At 35.8% G+C, this 13,510-nt stretch overlaps 1 protein-coding gene across 2 annotated transcripts; it reads left to right on the top strand.

Annotated features, from left to right (window-relative positions):
- Positions 1-7,826: 7,826 nt before the first annotated feature.
- Positions 7,827-12,723, top strand: LOC130946522 (protein farnesyltransferase subunit beta-like). 2 transcript variants are annotated; one of them, XM_057875287.1, is made up of 14 exons: positions 7,827-8,085; positions 8,182-8,268; positions 8,333-8,438; positions 9,085-9,120; positions 9,645-9,727; positions 9,827-9,880; positions 10,048-10,099; positions 10,301-10,365; positions 10,754-10,810; positions 10,894-10,966; positions 11,075-11,161; positions 11,233-11,377; positions 11,468-11,592; positions 12,306-12,723. In XM_057875287.1, exons 1-14 carry the CDS (start codon positions 7,964-7,966, stop codon positions 12,543-12,545), a joined length of 1,332 nt encoding a protein of 443 aa, XP_057731270.1. In that variant the 5' UTR covers positions 7,827-7,963; the 3' UTR covers positions 12,546-12,723. The 2 variants fall into 2 exon arrangements, with proteins under 2 accessions (XP_057731270.1, XP_057731271.1); XM_057875288.1 differs by lacking the exon at positions 9,645-9,727 and having other exon boundaries at positions 8,182-8,240.
- The last annotated feature ends 787 nt before the right edge of the window (positions 12,724-13,510 follow it).

The raw sequence follows: 13,510 nt of genomic DNA, 5'->3' as shown, positions 1-13,510 counted from the left end.
CTAACTATTGAAATATATAAACCAGGTTGAATAAGCTATAAATCCTATTTAGATCGCTTGATGTAAATAATCAAAAAATCCATACACATGTTTTATCCATTTTAAAAAAATGTTAGGATCATTCCTTAAAAATAATTGTGACTTATTTTTTATATAATTATTTAAAGTGACAATTATTATTATATTATATCATTTTTTATTTTTGTAGAATACTTTAAATCTTATACGAGTTGGAGTACGTTACTATATTCTATTAAGGGAAAGTTTTAGGCAGTATTTTCCAATTTCTCACTTATAATTAGAAGACGACTCCAAATATTTATAAGAATATTTATCGTACACTTAAAAATTTGATAGTTGTATAATGCATTTTAAAAAAAACAAAGAATAATATAATACAATAATAATTTTATAACATTAAATAATTATATCTAAATAAGTCATTAAATAATTATTTTTTAAGAATCATCTTAACATTTTTTTAAAAAATGGATAAGACATGTGTATGATATTTAGATTAAATAAATTTAAATCAAGTTATCTAAATAAGATTTATGGCTAATTCAACATGATTTATATATATTTCAATAGTTAGTAAATAATATATATCAAAATTACATGTTATTCTACATAAATTATGTATAAATTTTTTATTTTTATTTTTATTTATCTTAAATTTTATTTAGATAACAAAAATTAAAGTTTAACTTTTTCCTATAAAAATTTAATATAAAATGATGAAATTATTTAACTTAAAATATTTAATTTATCCAAAAAATATTCAATACGTAATTCACTACAGGTTACAGCAGATTACGTAACGATTTCTGTAACCTATAACGGTTTCTGTACTTCAATTCTCATGCTTAATCCTCCTTAGGCTGCAGCTGTTAACTAGTGCTCACGCATAATCTGCGGTAGGATCGTTTACATGAAAATTGTAATAACTCTCTAGCTTATAGCGATTTACATAGATTAAAGTTACAACCAAACTATAAACTATTTAAAAATGTTGTATTTGTGTAAATTTAAGCTCCAATTATTTTAAAGGTGTAAATTGCCCAAGAATTGAGATATAATATGTAATGCACATTTTTCTAACAAATTTAGCATTCTTTAGCAAAGAAATCTCAAATATAATATTCACTTCATACATCACCAAATGAATTATCGATAATAAATTTGGGAAATGGATATTGTCACTTCTTTTTTTATATATATAAATTTATGCAAACATACAGTATAAAAAAATACATATGCAGAATAACATTATCAAAAATAAGTGGTATGCAGTTATGCACAAGTTGGTTAAGATTTAAGCAATCTTAAATTAATAACTTGCATATGAAGTCAACAATCCTGTTAAACAGAAAACTGAGTTTTAAATTTTAACAAGATATTTTAGAAAAACAGGTTCTGCATTTGTTCATCTATCATGCACGCCTCATGTCTTTATCGATCTCTTGTTTAAAGGTCGACCAAAAAAGGTTTGTGGGTAAATCATAAGATTTCGACATTAATAGTGCAAATAAATTAAGATAAAATAGAGGCAAGGATTATTATTTCTAGGTTGGTATGATCATGCTTGCCCGTGAAATCCTACTTTAGGACTTAATGTGCCACAAAAAGATGCCTCGACATACTCATGAATCACGATGCTAAGTTTCAACTGAATAAAAGGAAAAACACTAGCGATTTTTATTTACACTTAACACCCGTGATCTCAAAAAATCATGGTTCTGAAAATCGAACCGGACCGGTCGGTTCAACCGGATTAACCGGAAATCGGTCACCTAATCGGTTCGAATAAAGTCAGAAATTGTTTGGCAAAAAACCGGTGAAAAATCGGTCAAACCGGCAGTTAACCGGAGAACCGGTAAAACCGTTCGATTTTTTTCAGGATTTTCGGTTCGGGTATATAAGTTCTATGCGTCATTCCCACGCCACCGCCACCTCTTCATCTCATCTCTGAGAATGAGAAACCTTACCTTAACCTAACCCCAGCCACCAGCCCGCCATCACAATCCCCCATGGCCGAACTCTTCTTCTCCGGTAGATGGTGCTTTCGCCGCCGGCGGGAATCGTGGTTGCCGTCGCACTCTTCTCATCGCCAATCCCTTCTCATCTTTCCTCTTCTCGTCACCGTCGCACAAAGGAAGCGTTGACCCCGTGGCATAACCGTCGCGAAGGTTTCCCAGTTGATCGTCATCTCTTCAAGCGCGCCCTTTCTCTCTCACTCACTCTCTCTGTGTCTGAGCTTCGAGCTCTCTGTCGCTCTCTATTCGAGTTCACTTCCCTTGTTCCGTTGTCATCAGCCCGTCACTTCCCATTCCTCCCTCGCCGTCACTTTCCTTCCTCCTTCGCCGCCGGTAAGCGCTGCTGCTTTAATTAATATGGATTGGTTTGTACATTTGTTAATAATACCGATTCTGGGTTTTGGGTTTAGGGTTTAGGATTCTGAGTTTGATAATTTTGCTTAATCCAAGTTATTGTTTTTCTGAAATAATGATTGATTGAATGATTTGATTAAATATTTTCTTTGCTGGGTTAATTTGTTTGAGTTACTTTTGTTGAAGGTTAATTTATTTTTGCTGGGTGTTGAAGATGGAACAGGAACAACAGCCAGAAGACATTATTTATTCAATTTGTTGAATGGTGATGTAATTCTGAGTTCAATTTAATTTGGATTCTGACTTTGGAATTCGATTCAATTTAGTTTTTGCTGCTGATATGTTTTCAGATTAGTTTAGATTCATAAGTTATAACTATACTGTTGATTAATTGATTTGCTGTTGAAAGTTTGAAACTATGTTCCCTTCCCTTTTTTCTGTGTAGTGTATTTTCCATTTTTCCCTCCCTAGCACAATAGCATGAAAACTAGAGTAAATGAATGGAACACAAGCACAATAATTCAAACACAAATGTGACGAGGGTGATGGCGAACAAGTGATCGTGAAGAGCCTTATAACCTGGGTTTGATCTAGCAACATAGTATTTTACTATTTGTCGATAAATCATTGTTGAGCTGGGATAACAGGTCGATTCAGATCATGATAAGTAGAAGTATTTGGCTCGGCTAGTCCTTAAATGCTTGCTTCAGAGTGAAGCACGAAATTGTTGGAACCCTGTCTCTCTTTATTGTATGCTTCTGTTCAGTTTTCATGACACATTCAACCTTCTAGGGTTGAAGGTGAAAAGCCTTATGGTAGACTAACAGTCTTCTTGTGAAGCATGAGTCAAAAACAGTGTCAATGTGCTTCTTCTATCTGAATCAGTGTATTTCAAAGTCATGCATATGGTAAACTGGTTGTTATGTATCAACAAACTATGCTTGTCTGTACTAATATACCTTTGTTTTGAATAGTATCATTCAATCTATTTATACTTTACAGCCACAATTTAAGTGTTGCTAGATGATATGTACACAAGCCATGCCAATTTAAATTGTTTTGGGTTTCTTAGTATCACTATATTTCTTTTTCTTAATGATCTATGAAGTTGTTTAGTTATAAACTTTGATGTTTGAAGTTGTTTGTGAACCTCTAATATTAAGTTATGGATAATTTATTATGTGAAATTTTAAATTTTATTAAGTTAGAAATTATTGAATTTATATATTTAAAATTATTTTTAGGTTTTTTAATAATTTTATTTAATATTTAATTAAACCGGTTGAACTCCGGTCGAACCAGTGAACCATTGAACCAGTGACCTCACCGGTTTATTGACCGGTGCGGTTCTCGCAACCTTGCTGGACATCACCGAGTTGAATTTGTTGTTGTTTTGTTTAAATAATCACTTAGCTAAATCATTGGTTGTTGAATTTGTTGCCGTGTTATTGAAATAATGATTTAGCTAAATTTTTTATTGTTGTAAATCATATTTGGAGGTAAAGTTTTTGTTGCTGAAAATGATCATAGTTGAATTTGTTATTGATAATTATCAATGAGCTGAATTTGTTGATGTGACTTGAATTTGTTGCTGAATATATCACTGAGTTAATTTTTTTTGCTGTTGAAAAACATTGCTCAGTTGAATTGTTGCTGATTATCATCACTGAACTTTAAATTTATTGCTGACTTGCTGTCTTAATTAAATAATCACTTAATTAAATCTTTTGTTGTGGTAAATCTTTTGGTTTTTTTTGTTAGAATTTTAAAAATGTCTTCATCACAAACACCATCAGAAACAATGCTATGGAAGATATAGATGCAAATCAAAATGAGAAAAATGTTGGTCAATCTCCAAATTTGTCCTATGAAGATATAGATGTCAACTTTATGATCCCTCATTGGATTTGATTAACCGATTGTGTTATCTTTTGTTTTCTCTTGTTCATTTAAATTGAGAAAGTAACTCCGCCTATGTTACAGTTGCGGTACATAGCCGGTCCCAAGCCCGGATAAAGGAGGAGGGTTGTGTTAGGTCTTCGGCAACCAACATAAAAATATAGCCGAACCCCATGACATGAATCAAAGACATTATTGCGCTAAAGCTAGGTCGTTGCCCGGAAGCAACGCGCCGTATGGCTCGAGTACGGTGTCGAAGCAAGAGCCGCTACATCGGTGACCGGATGTAGTGTTAAATGAGCAAGGGTTCTCGCATTTTCGTGAACGGACGAGGGTAAATAAGCTAGTTCACAAAGGAAAAGGTAAAGGTCGAAGCGACAGAAGGTTGAGATTTGGGACATGGAACATAGGCACTCTAACAGGAAAGTCCATGGAGGTGGTGGATACCATGACAAGGAGGAAGATTAACATTATGTGCCTACAAGAAACGAAATGGGTTGGTGCAAAGGCTAGGGAGTTGGATACTTCTGGTTTCAAACTTTGGTATACAGGAAAGGTGAATAATAGGAATGGGGTTGGAATAATTATGGATAAGCAGTGGAAGAAGGACGTAGTGGATGTCAAGAGGGTGGGAGATCGGATCATCTCTATCAAACTTGTAGTGGAGGGAGGTGCTTTCCATGTGATTAGCGCCTATGCACCGCAAGTGGGTTCGGACGAACAACACAAGATAAGGTTTTGTGAGGATCTAGAGAGTTTGGTTCAAGGCATACCTTTGGGAGATAAGATTTTCTTAGGAGGAGATTTAAATGGCCATGTTGGGAGAGAAGTGACTGGATATGGGAGTATTCACGGAGGCCATGGTTTTGGGGTGATCAATGCCGAGGGTAAAACTATTTTGGACTTTTCCTCAACTTTTGATCTTCTCATCGCAAATACATGTTTTAAAAAGAGAGACGAACATCTTATAACCTATAAGAGTGGCATGACAAACTCTCAAATCGACTTCTTCTTGTTGAGGAGAGTCGACCGGAAATTTTGCATTAACTGTAAAATTATCCCGGGAGAGAGTTTGACAACACAACATAGGGTGCTCGTCATGGATTTTCGCGTTGAGCAAAAGTTGAGGAAAAGACATCATACGAAGAACCCAAGGACGAGGTGGTGGCGGATGAAAGGTGAGGAACAAAGAAGCTTCCTAAGACGGGTAGGAGAAGAGGCAAAGTGGGATGGGAATGGAAGCGCGGAAGAGATGTGGAGAGAGATGGCAGAAGTTATTAGAAGAACAGCAAAAGAAAGTTTTGGTGAATCTAAAGGAATAGGACCAAGAGACAAGGAGTCCTGGTGGTGGAATGCGAGTATACAAGAAAAGATAAAGATAAAAAGGGAATGCTTTAAAGAGTGGTCTTTATGCCGCAATGCAGATAACTGGGAAAAATATAAGGCGGCTAAAAAAGAGACAAAAGTGGCTGTAAGTGAAGCAAGAACAAGAGCATATGAGGGTCTCTACCAGTCTTTGGGCACGAAAGAAGGAGAAAAAGGTATATATAGAATCGCAAAGAGTCGGGAAAGAAGAACGAGAGATTTGGATCAGGTTAAGTGCATAAAGGATAAGGATGGAGAGGTGTTGGCTCAAGAGGAGAGGATTAATGAAAGGTGGAAGAGCTACTTCTACGAGTTATTTAATGAGGGACAGAAGACTCTTCCGAGCCTTGGTCAATTATGCACAAGGGAAGAAGATCAAAACTTTGACTACTATCGAAGGATTCGAGACTTCGAGGTAAAAGAAGCTCTAAAGCAGATGAAAAATGGCAGGGCAATAGGACCTGATAATATCCTGATTGAGGTTTGGAAGGGTCTTGGAGGAAAAGGCATCAACTGGTTAACCAAGCTTTTTAATGAGATTTTAAGGTCAAAGAAGATGCCTGATGAGTGGAGAAAGAGCACTTTGGTACCTATCTACAAGAATAAGGGGGATATACAAAGTTGCGAAAACTATAGAGGGATTAAGCTTATGAGTCATACTATGAAGTTATGGGAAAGGGTAATAGAACGGAGGTTGAAAAAAGAGACACAAGTAACAGAGAACCAATTTGAATTTATGCCAGACAGATCTACCACTGAAGCGATATACCTATTAAGAAGGATGATGGAGAGGTATCGTAGTAATAAAAGGGATCTGCACATGGTGTTTATTGATTTGGAAAAAGCGTATGATAGGGTACCAAGGGAGGTCTTATGGAAGGTTTTAGAAAAGAGGAGAGTAAGGATCGCATATATTCGGGCAATTAAAGACATGTATGATGGGGCCACAACTAGTGTGAAGACTCAAGGTGGTGTGACAGAGGAATTCCCTATTGGTATAGGATTACACCAGGGATCATCCTTAAGTCCATACCTTTTCACATTTGTCTTGGAAGTACTCACAGAGCACATCCAAGAGCCTGTGCCATGGTGCATGCTTTTTGCCGATGATATCGACCTTATGGGAGAGTCAAGAGAAGACCTAAATAAGAAGTTGGAGTTATGGAGAGAAGCTCTAGAAGTGTATGGTCTGCGCATAAGCCGTAACAAGACGGAATATATGGAATGTAAGTTCAGTCTGAGAAGGGAAAACTCCAATATAGAGGTGAAGATTGGAGAAAACATCCTACGAAAAGTTAAAAGTTTTAAGTATCTTGGGTGCATCATACAGGATAATGGAGAGATTGAACATGATATAAATCATAGGATCCAAACAGGTTGGTCAAAATGGCGGAGTGCATCTGGTTTTATATGCGACAAAAAAGTGCCTTTAAAACTTAAAGGTAAATTCTATCGCACCGCTATAAGACCGGCTATGCTGTATGGTACGGAGTGTTGGGCGGCTAAAGGGGAGCACGAACATAAGCTGAGTGTGGCAGAGATGAAGATGTTGAGATGGATGAGTGGTCATACGCGATTGGATAAAATAAGGAATGAAGATATAAGGGAGAGAGTTGGAGTAGCACCCATTGTGGAAAAGATGGTTGAATCGCGTCTCAGGTGGTTTGGACATGTGGGAAGAAGACCGATAGAACATCCAGTCAGGAGGGTGGATGAGATGGAAGATGGACAAAGAGCGAAAGGCAGAGGAAGACCTAAGAAGACCATCCGTGAGGTGGTCAAACGAGATCTACATGTAAACGGTCTCTCTGTAGACATGATACATGACAGAGCACAATGGCGTCGTTTGATTCATGTAGCCGACCCCACTTAGTGGGACAAGGCTTTGTTGTTGTTGTATTTAAATTGAGAAAGTATTTTATATTAGTGACTAATTTATTATTTTTTTTTTGCATCATTAATTATGTCTAAAAATTGATACTTGATTTTTGTTAATATATTTGTGAAGATATGCATTTTAATTTTTAATTTTAATTTTATTTTTATAGTTCTATATATTTATTTAATTATGACTGGGTCAACCGGGTTGAATAAATGATCCACCGGTTGAATTAGTATTCCGGTGACCCGTTACAACCAGGTCAATTACCGGTTCTGATAACTATGCTACCTAGTCCTAAAGTGCAATGTTCGAGATTCATCCTCCCTTTCATTTAACCGTACTACACCCTATGTCTCAATCTTTCTGAATAAATAACGTGAAAACAGGAGCTGCGAGCCTGTGACGAACCGTTACCGTGCATGTGAAGATGGATGAAATGACATCATCGAGTCCAACAGTGAGCCAGCGTGACCAGTGGATGGTTGAGTCGCAAGTGTTCCAGATTTACCAGCTCTTCGCGACGATCCCTCCCAACGCCCAATCACTCATGTAACTAACTCACTCACTCACTTAATCCTCTTAATTATTCTCTGTTTTCTCTAATCATTCTCCCAATTCTGTTTAACCGGTTATATGATATGATAGGTTGGAGCTGCAGCGCGATAAGCACATCGAGTTTCTCACCAAAGGCCTTCGCCATCTCGGTCCCAACTTTTCCGTTCTTGATGCCAAGTCTCTCTCTCTCTCTCTCTCTCTCTATTAATTTTTGTTAAGTTTGAAAACTTGTTTTGTGTAGTCGGCCATGGCTTTGTTACTGGATCATTCACTCGATTGCTTTGTTGGGAGAATCCATCGACGATGAACTCCAAGACAACACTGTCGAGTTTCTCAACCGCTGCAAGGTTTTGAATTTTTCATTCAATCAGTTGTTTTGGCTAAATAAATAAAAAAATTGTGCAACTAATGAGATTATGAAGCATTTGGATATGGAATTTCCTGGCTCTTCATTGGTAGTGCATTGAAATTATTTGCATATTACACATCGCAGTCATAATACAATATTTACATTTTTAAGTAAAACAAATAAACAATGTTTTATAGGAGCTAGTATTCGTTTTTATTTTCTTTCGAAAATTAATAACAAAAAAAGGTTCTAGATGTTACGTTAGTATTAGTAATAGTAGGTTTATAGACAAATATTGTAGTTTACCCGTCCAAATTCGTTCTAAGAATTAAAAAGTAGAAGTAGAAGATTGTATACTAAATTGTCTCTAATGTGTCTGGCACTTGTCCAACATGGAGATGGTGACTATTTAGAAGCGTTCATGCCTAAAGAAAACAACCCTAAACAGAGAGACAAGAAAGAGAGATGTTGTGCTTATGTCTGTCAAGTTGAGATAATGAGCCCTAGTGTGTTGCTAAGTCTTATCGTGCCCTTTTTTACAGCGGAGATATGTTCTGGCTGTCTTTTGTGTTCTTTATATTTAGACTCGGTCTCTTGGCTGCCCTGCTCATTACTTTAGTTTCTTGTTCTTTGTGTATCAACAGGATCCAAATGGTGGTTTTGCTGGGGGACCAGGCCAGGCAAGCTGCTAATAAAAAATAATCTGTTCTCTCTTTTCTTTTTTCTGTTTTTTCCCTTTCTACTTGAGCATTGAGCTATGGTCTTATGGAGTTCAAATTTTAAGCTTTTCCACTTTCTCTTGCTCTTAAACTGCAATTTATTGTGTCTTCCTGCCAACTCCTATGTAAATGAATAGATAAGTAGATAAATAACTGACCAGGTTGTTAAAAGAAAAATTCTCTTAGTTGTAGTGCTTGAGTTGCAACTTGCAACCTGTTAAGTTGAATATGGATATAGCTTATTGGCTAGAGGGAGAACAAGGAAAACTAAAAATGAAAACAATCAAGTAGATTTAGATTTAATGCTTTGAATTTAGATATAGTTTATAATAGGATACTATGGCATTGGGTCCATGTAGTCTACTGACTAGTAGAACTAGCCCTGGTGTTGGTTGTTGTAGTTATTGTTATATCTCTCCCTTGTATTCTTTTACTGTTTAAACTTTAAAATAACATAATGATTCATATGCTTGAATCTTTCTCAGATGCCTCATCTTGCCACAACATATGCTGCTGTCAATACCCTTATTACTTTGGGTGGTGATAAATCTTTAGCATCCATTAATAGGTGTCAGTTTATGTCAATCAATACATGATGTTACATTGTAATGATAGTTTTCATACTTCTGGAATTCATTGGTACAATTCTTTGAATATATTATCTCAGAGATAAACTGTATGGGTTTCTACGGCGGATGAAACAACCAAATGGCGGATTCAGGTATGTTGCCTTGCTTATCTTTCAGATTAATGATAGATGGTTGTGGTTCTACTTATATTTGGTGATCATTGCTTGAGTTTTATATATAAGAACTTATGCAATACACACTACGCATTTAGAGATGATTTGGTCCACCATTGTCGTTTAATCCCCAAATCTTTATCCAGGATGCATGTTGAAGGAGAAATTGATGTTCGAGCTTGCTACACGGCCATTTCTGTAAGTTGGTTATCTCTTTATCTGTTCCACATATGCTTAACTATAGATGTATGTATATATAATCGTACATTGCACTTTTTTGGAGACTAATCTTATTACTGTTGTACTCTATTATCCTCATTGTTGGAGGGAGACTTTTTATGGTACTTCTTTTATCGATACGCATCTATTTCATAACACACAGAATCTTGTTGGTTTCAGGTCGCAAGTGTTTTGAACATTTTGGATGAAGAGCTGACCCAGAATGTTGGGGACTACATTCTAAGGTTAGTTTCAAGAAGCTGTAACTTGAAATCTGTTGCCAATTCTGGCTATATGTTTTTTGCTTGTAGAATAAAATTTATTATTTTCCATTTTTATTGGTTAGATTGTTGATAGATTATCCTTGAGATCAACTTGTGAGTGTTGAAATCATAGTGGAATTAATGCAGTCTGTTCTATGATCCGTAATTAGTTTACTATGTGGCCTTAAGTTGGGGCCTTTAGGTTAGCCGGTTGGCCACTTATAATTATTGAAAGCGCCAATAGCCACAATGTGATTATTTGTAAGCATTGTTTTCTTCTTGTTTGGTTCAATGGTCAACTACAAAGTTGTATAATTTCATTGTGTATTTCCTTGATATATTTTCTATGGTCTATGATGTTTCTCTGCAGCTGTCAAACTTATGAGGGTGGCATTGCTGCTGAGCCAGGTTCTGAGGCTCATGGTGGGTATGTTTCGGCATACTCTGTTTGTGATATACTTTCCAAATAATGTAATGTGCCATTATAGACATTGATTATTTCTTTATCAGGTACACCTTTTGTGGATTGGCTGCAATGATTTTGATTGGGGAGGTTAATCGCTTGGATCTGCCTCGATTAGTTGTAAGAGATTTGTTGCTTTCTTTCTGACTTTCAATTATTAGCATGTAAGAGTTGCTTCTGAACTTGCCCATACTTTAAATGGTATAATATTCCACGGCTTTGTATTAGGAATGGACAGTATTCCGGCAAGGTAAGGAGTGTGGATTCCAGGGGAGAACAAACAAATTGGTGGACGGATGCTATTCCTTTTGGCAGGTGATTACAATTTTCTGTTTACTTCATGAGTCTTCTGTGACATAGTTGGACTAAAATTTGAAAGTAATCAGGGAGGTGCTGTTGCACTATTACAAAGATTATATTCTATTATTAACAAACAAATGGCCGAAGTCTCAAATATTTCTGGCATACCTGAGGAGAAAGTCTGTCTGCATGGAACCTCCAGTGATGCAGCATCCCATCTCTGGCATGAAGGTTGGCTCACTTCAAAGTATATGGTTTTAGTCTTACTATAATGAAATTTCATTTTCTTCTTAGTACCTGTATCTTCCGATATTCTCGCAGGCATGAGTGAATCCTGTTCAGCTGATTTTAAGAATATAGGTTATAACTTCATTAATGACTGGAGAGCAAAGGATCCACTGTTTCACAGCATTGCCTTGCAGCAATATATTCTTCTATGCGCACAGGTCCGCGTCTTATTTGCTGTTTCTGTTTTCACTTGGTATTTTGTATCATTCTCCTAAGAGTGAATATGCCTCGGTGATACCTTGAAAAGTTAGATATTTAGCTTTATATCATATCTGCATTCAAGACTTTGAAATCGTTGGGTAAATTTGATCACCCTAGGGTGTGTGGTTGGAGGAATTATAATTCCTAGGTATTTTAAGATGGGAATATCATATTCCCATATTTGGTTCAAAGTTTGAAAAGTTATTCCTAAGCAAGTTTGATTCCAGGGAATCAGAATACCATTATTTCAATTCCCACCTTCTCCTTGGGTATCTTTGATTCCCATGGGAATGGAATCTTTATAATAAAGTAATACTTGAACCACACACACCCTTAAGGTTATGCTGTATGATACATGACACCCTAAGATTCAAGTTATATAACAGTAAGGTACCGTTTCCCTTTTAAACATGGTATTTCATGTACTTCTTGGCATGCCTAATCTGCGGTATACAAATGAGCGAGGGATAGATACTTAAATTTCTTTAGCTACAAACTTTGACACTCAAATAAAAATGTCAGTTGAATCAGTTGCATAAAATCAACTAGCTCAAATCCGTAGAAAAAATTGCACTGGTTTCTTTTGCCTAATTTAGGATATCAGAATCATAATATTCCATTCTATTACATGCTTTTGACCCTTGAATATTCTATTCTTTCCTTAACGAAGGAGCAAGATGGTGGACTTCGAGACAAACCAGGTAAACGCAGAGACCACTATCACACATGTTACTGTTTGAGTGGACTTTCATTGTGCCAGTATAGCTGGTCAAAGCACCCAGATTCTCCACCTCTACCTAAGGCAGTGTTGGGCTCTTACTCCAATCTTTTAGAACCTATACACCCTCTCTATAATGTTGTTTTAGAGCGATATCGTGAAGCTCATGAATTCTTCGTTGGTGCATCATGATTAATATATTATGCCCATGTTTTGTTTCACTTTGATGTAAAATGCTACTATCTAAAGCTGTATTTATTCATAGAATGTGGTACACCAATTTCGTTACAACATTAATGTACTTAACTATAGGATTGGTGGGTTACATATTATTGTTTTAATAATATAAACAATAGTACTAGGTAAATAAGTTCTTTTCAACCAAGTTTGATTTCCTTAGCTTCTTCTCCCATGTTCTGCGTGCTCTTTTCCTTCCTTCATTCTTTCTTTTCTCCTCCTCCTCCTCTGGCTGTTTTCGATGCTGACTTGTGCTATTTTCTTGCATTTTTTTCTTCTATTATTTTTTTTTTGTTTCTTCTTATGTTGGTTCAAAGAAATCATTGTCATTTTTTCAAAAAAGTTTCTTTTGAGACTATCGAGACTGTTACAAAAACACTAGTTTGTCCAATATTTCTCTTATACAACTTAAAAGTGGAATTCTAATTATTATTACTAGTTAGTATGAAATTTAGGTTACATTATCATAGAAGTGATTGATAACACATGAAGAATCTTGTATATTTGAAATGGTTTGACTTTGGAATGAATAGCTAAATGGACTTTTATGTTGTTTTCTTAATTTTGTTTTTTTTCTATTATAAATTAAAAAAAAAATTATTATTTCCCAAACAAAATTAAAGGGACTTTAATTTTTCGGAATGGGCTATAATTTTATAGAGTTCGTCGCATCCTGACGAATTTCATCCAAATCCTCCATAAAAAAAATTGGCTGGGAACGAAACTCAAATTCTTAAACCATTATCATCGTCTTCAACAGTATTGTAACTATTATCATCTTCTCTAAAAATACACAAATAATGGTTGCCACTATTAATTTTTCAACTTTTTTTTTGACTCAATTTGATATATATGAAGATGCCTAGTGAAGTTTGTCGGGTGATACAGCGAACTCTATAAAAATATAAAAGTTCGCTGGG

This window comes from Arachis stenosperma, chromosome 8 (genome assembly GCF_014773155.1).
Source record: "Arachis stenosperma cultivar V10309 chromosome 8, arast.V10309.gnm1.PFL2, whole genome shotgun sequence".
Classification (NCBI taxonomy): domain Eukaryota; kingdom Viridiplantae; phylum Streptophyta; class Magnoliopsida; order Fabales; family Fabaceae; genus Arachis; species Arachis stenosperma.
Note: the sequence above shows the minus strand (reverse complement) of the source record. Positions and strands in the feature narration are given on the sequence as shown.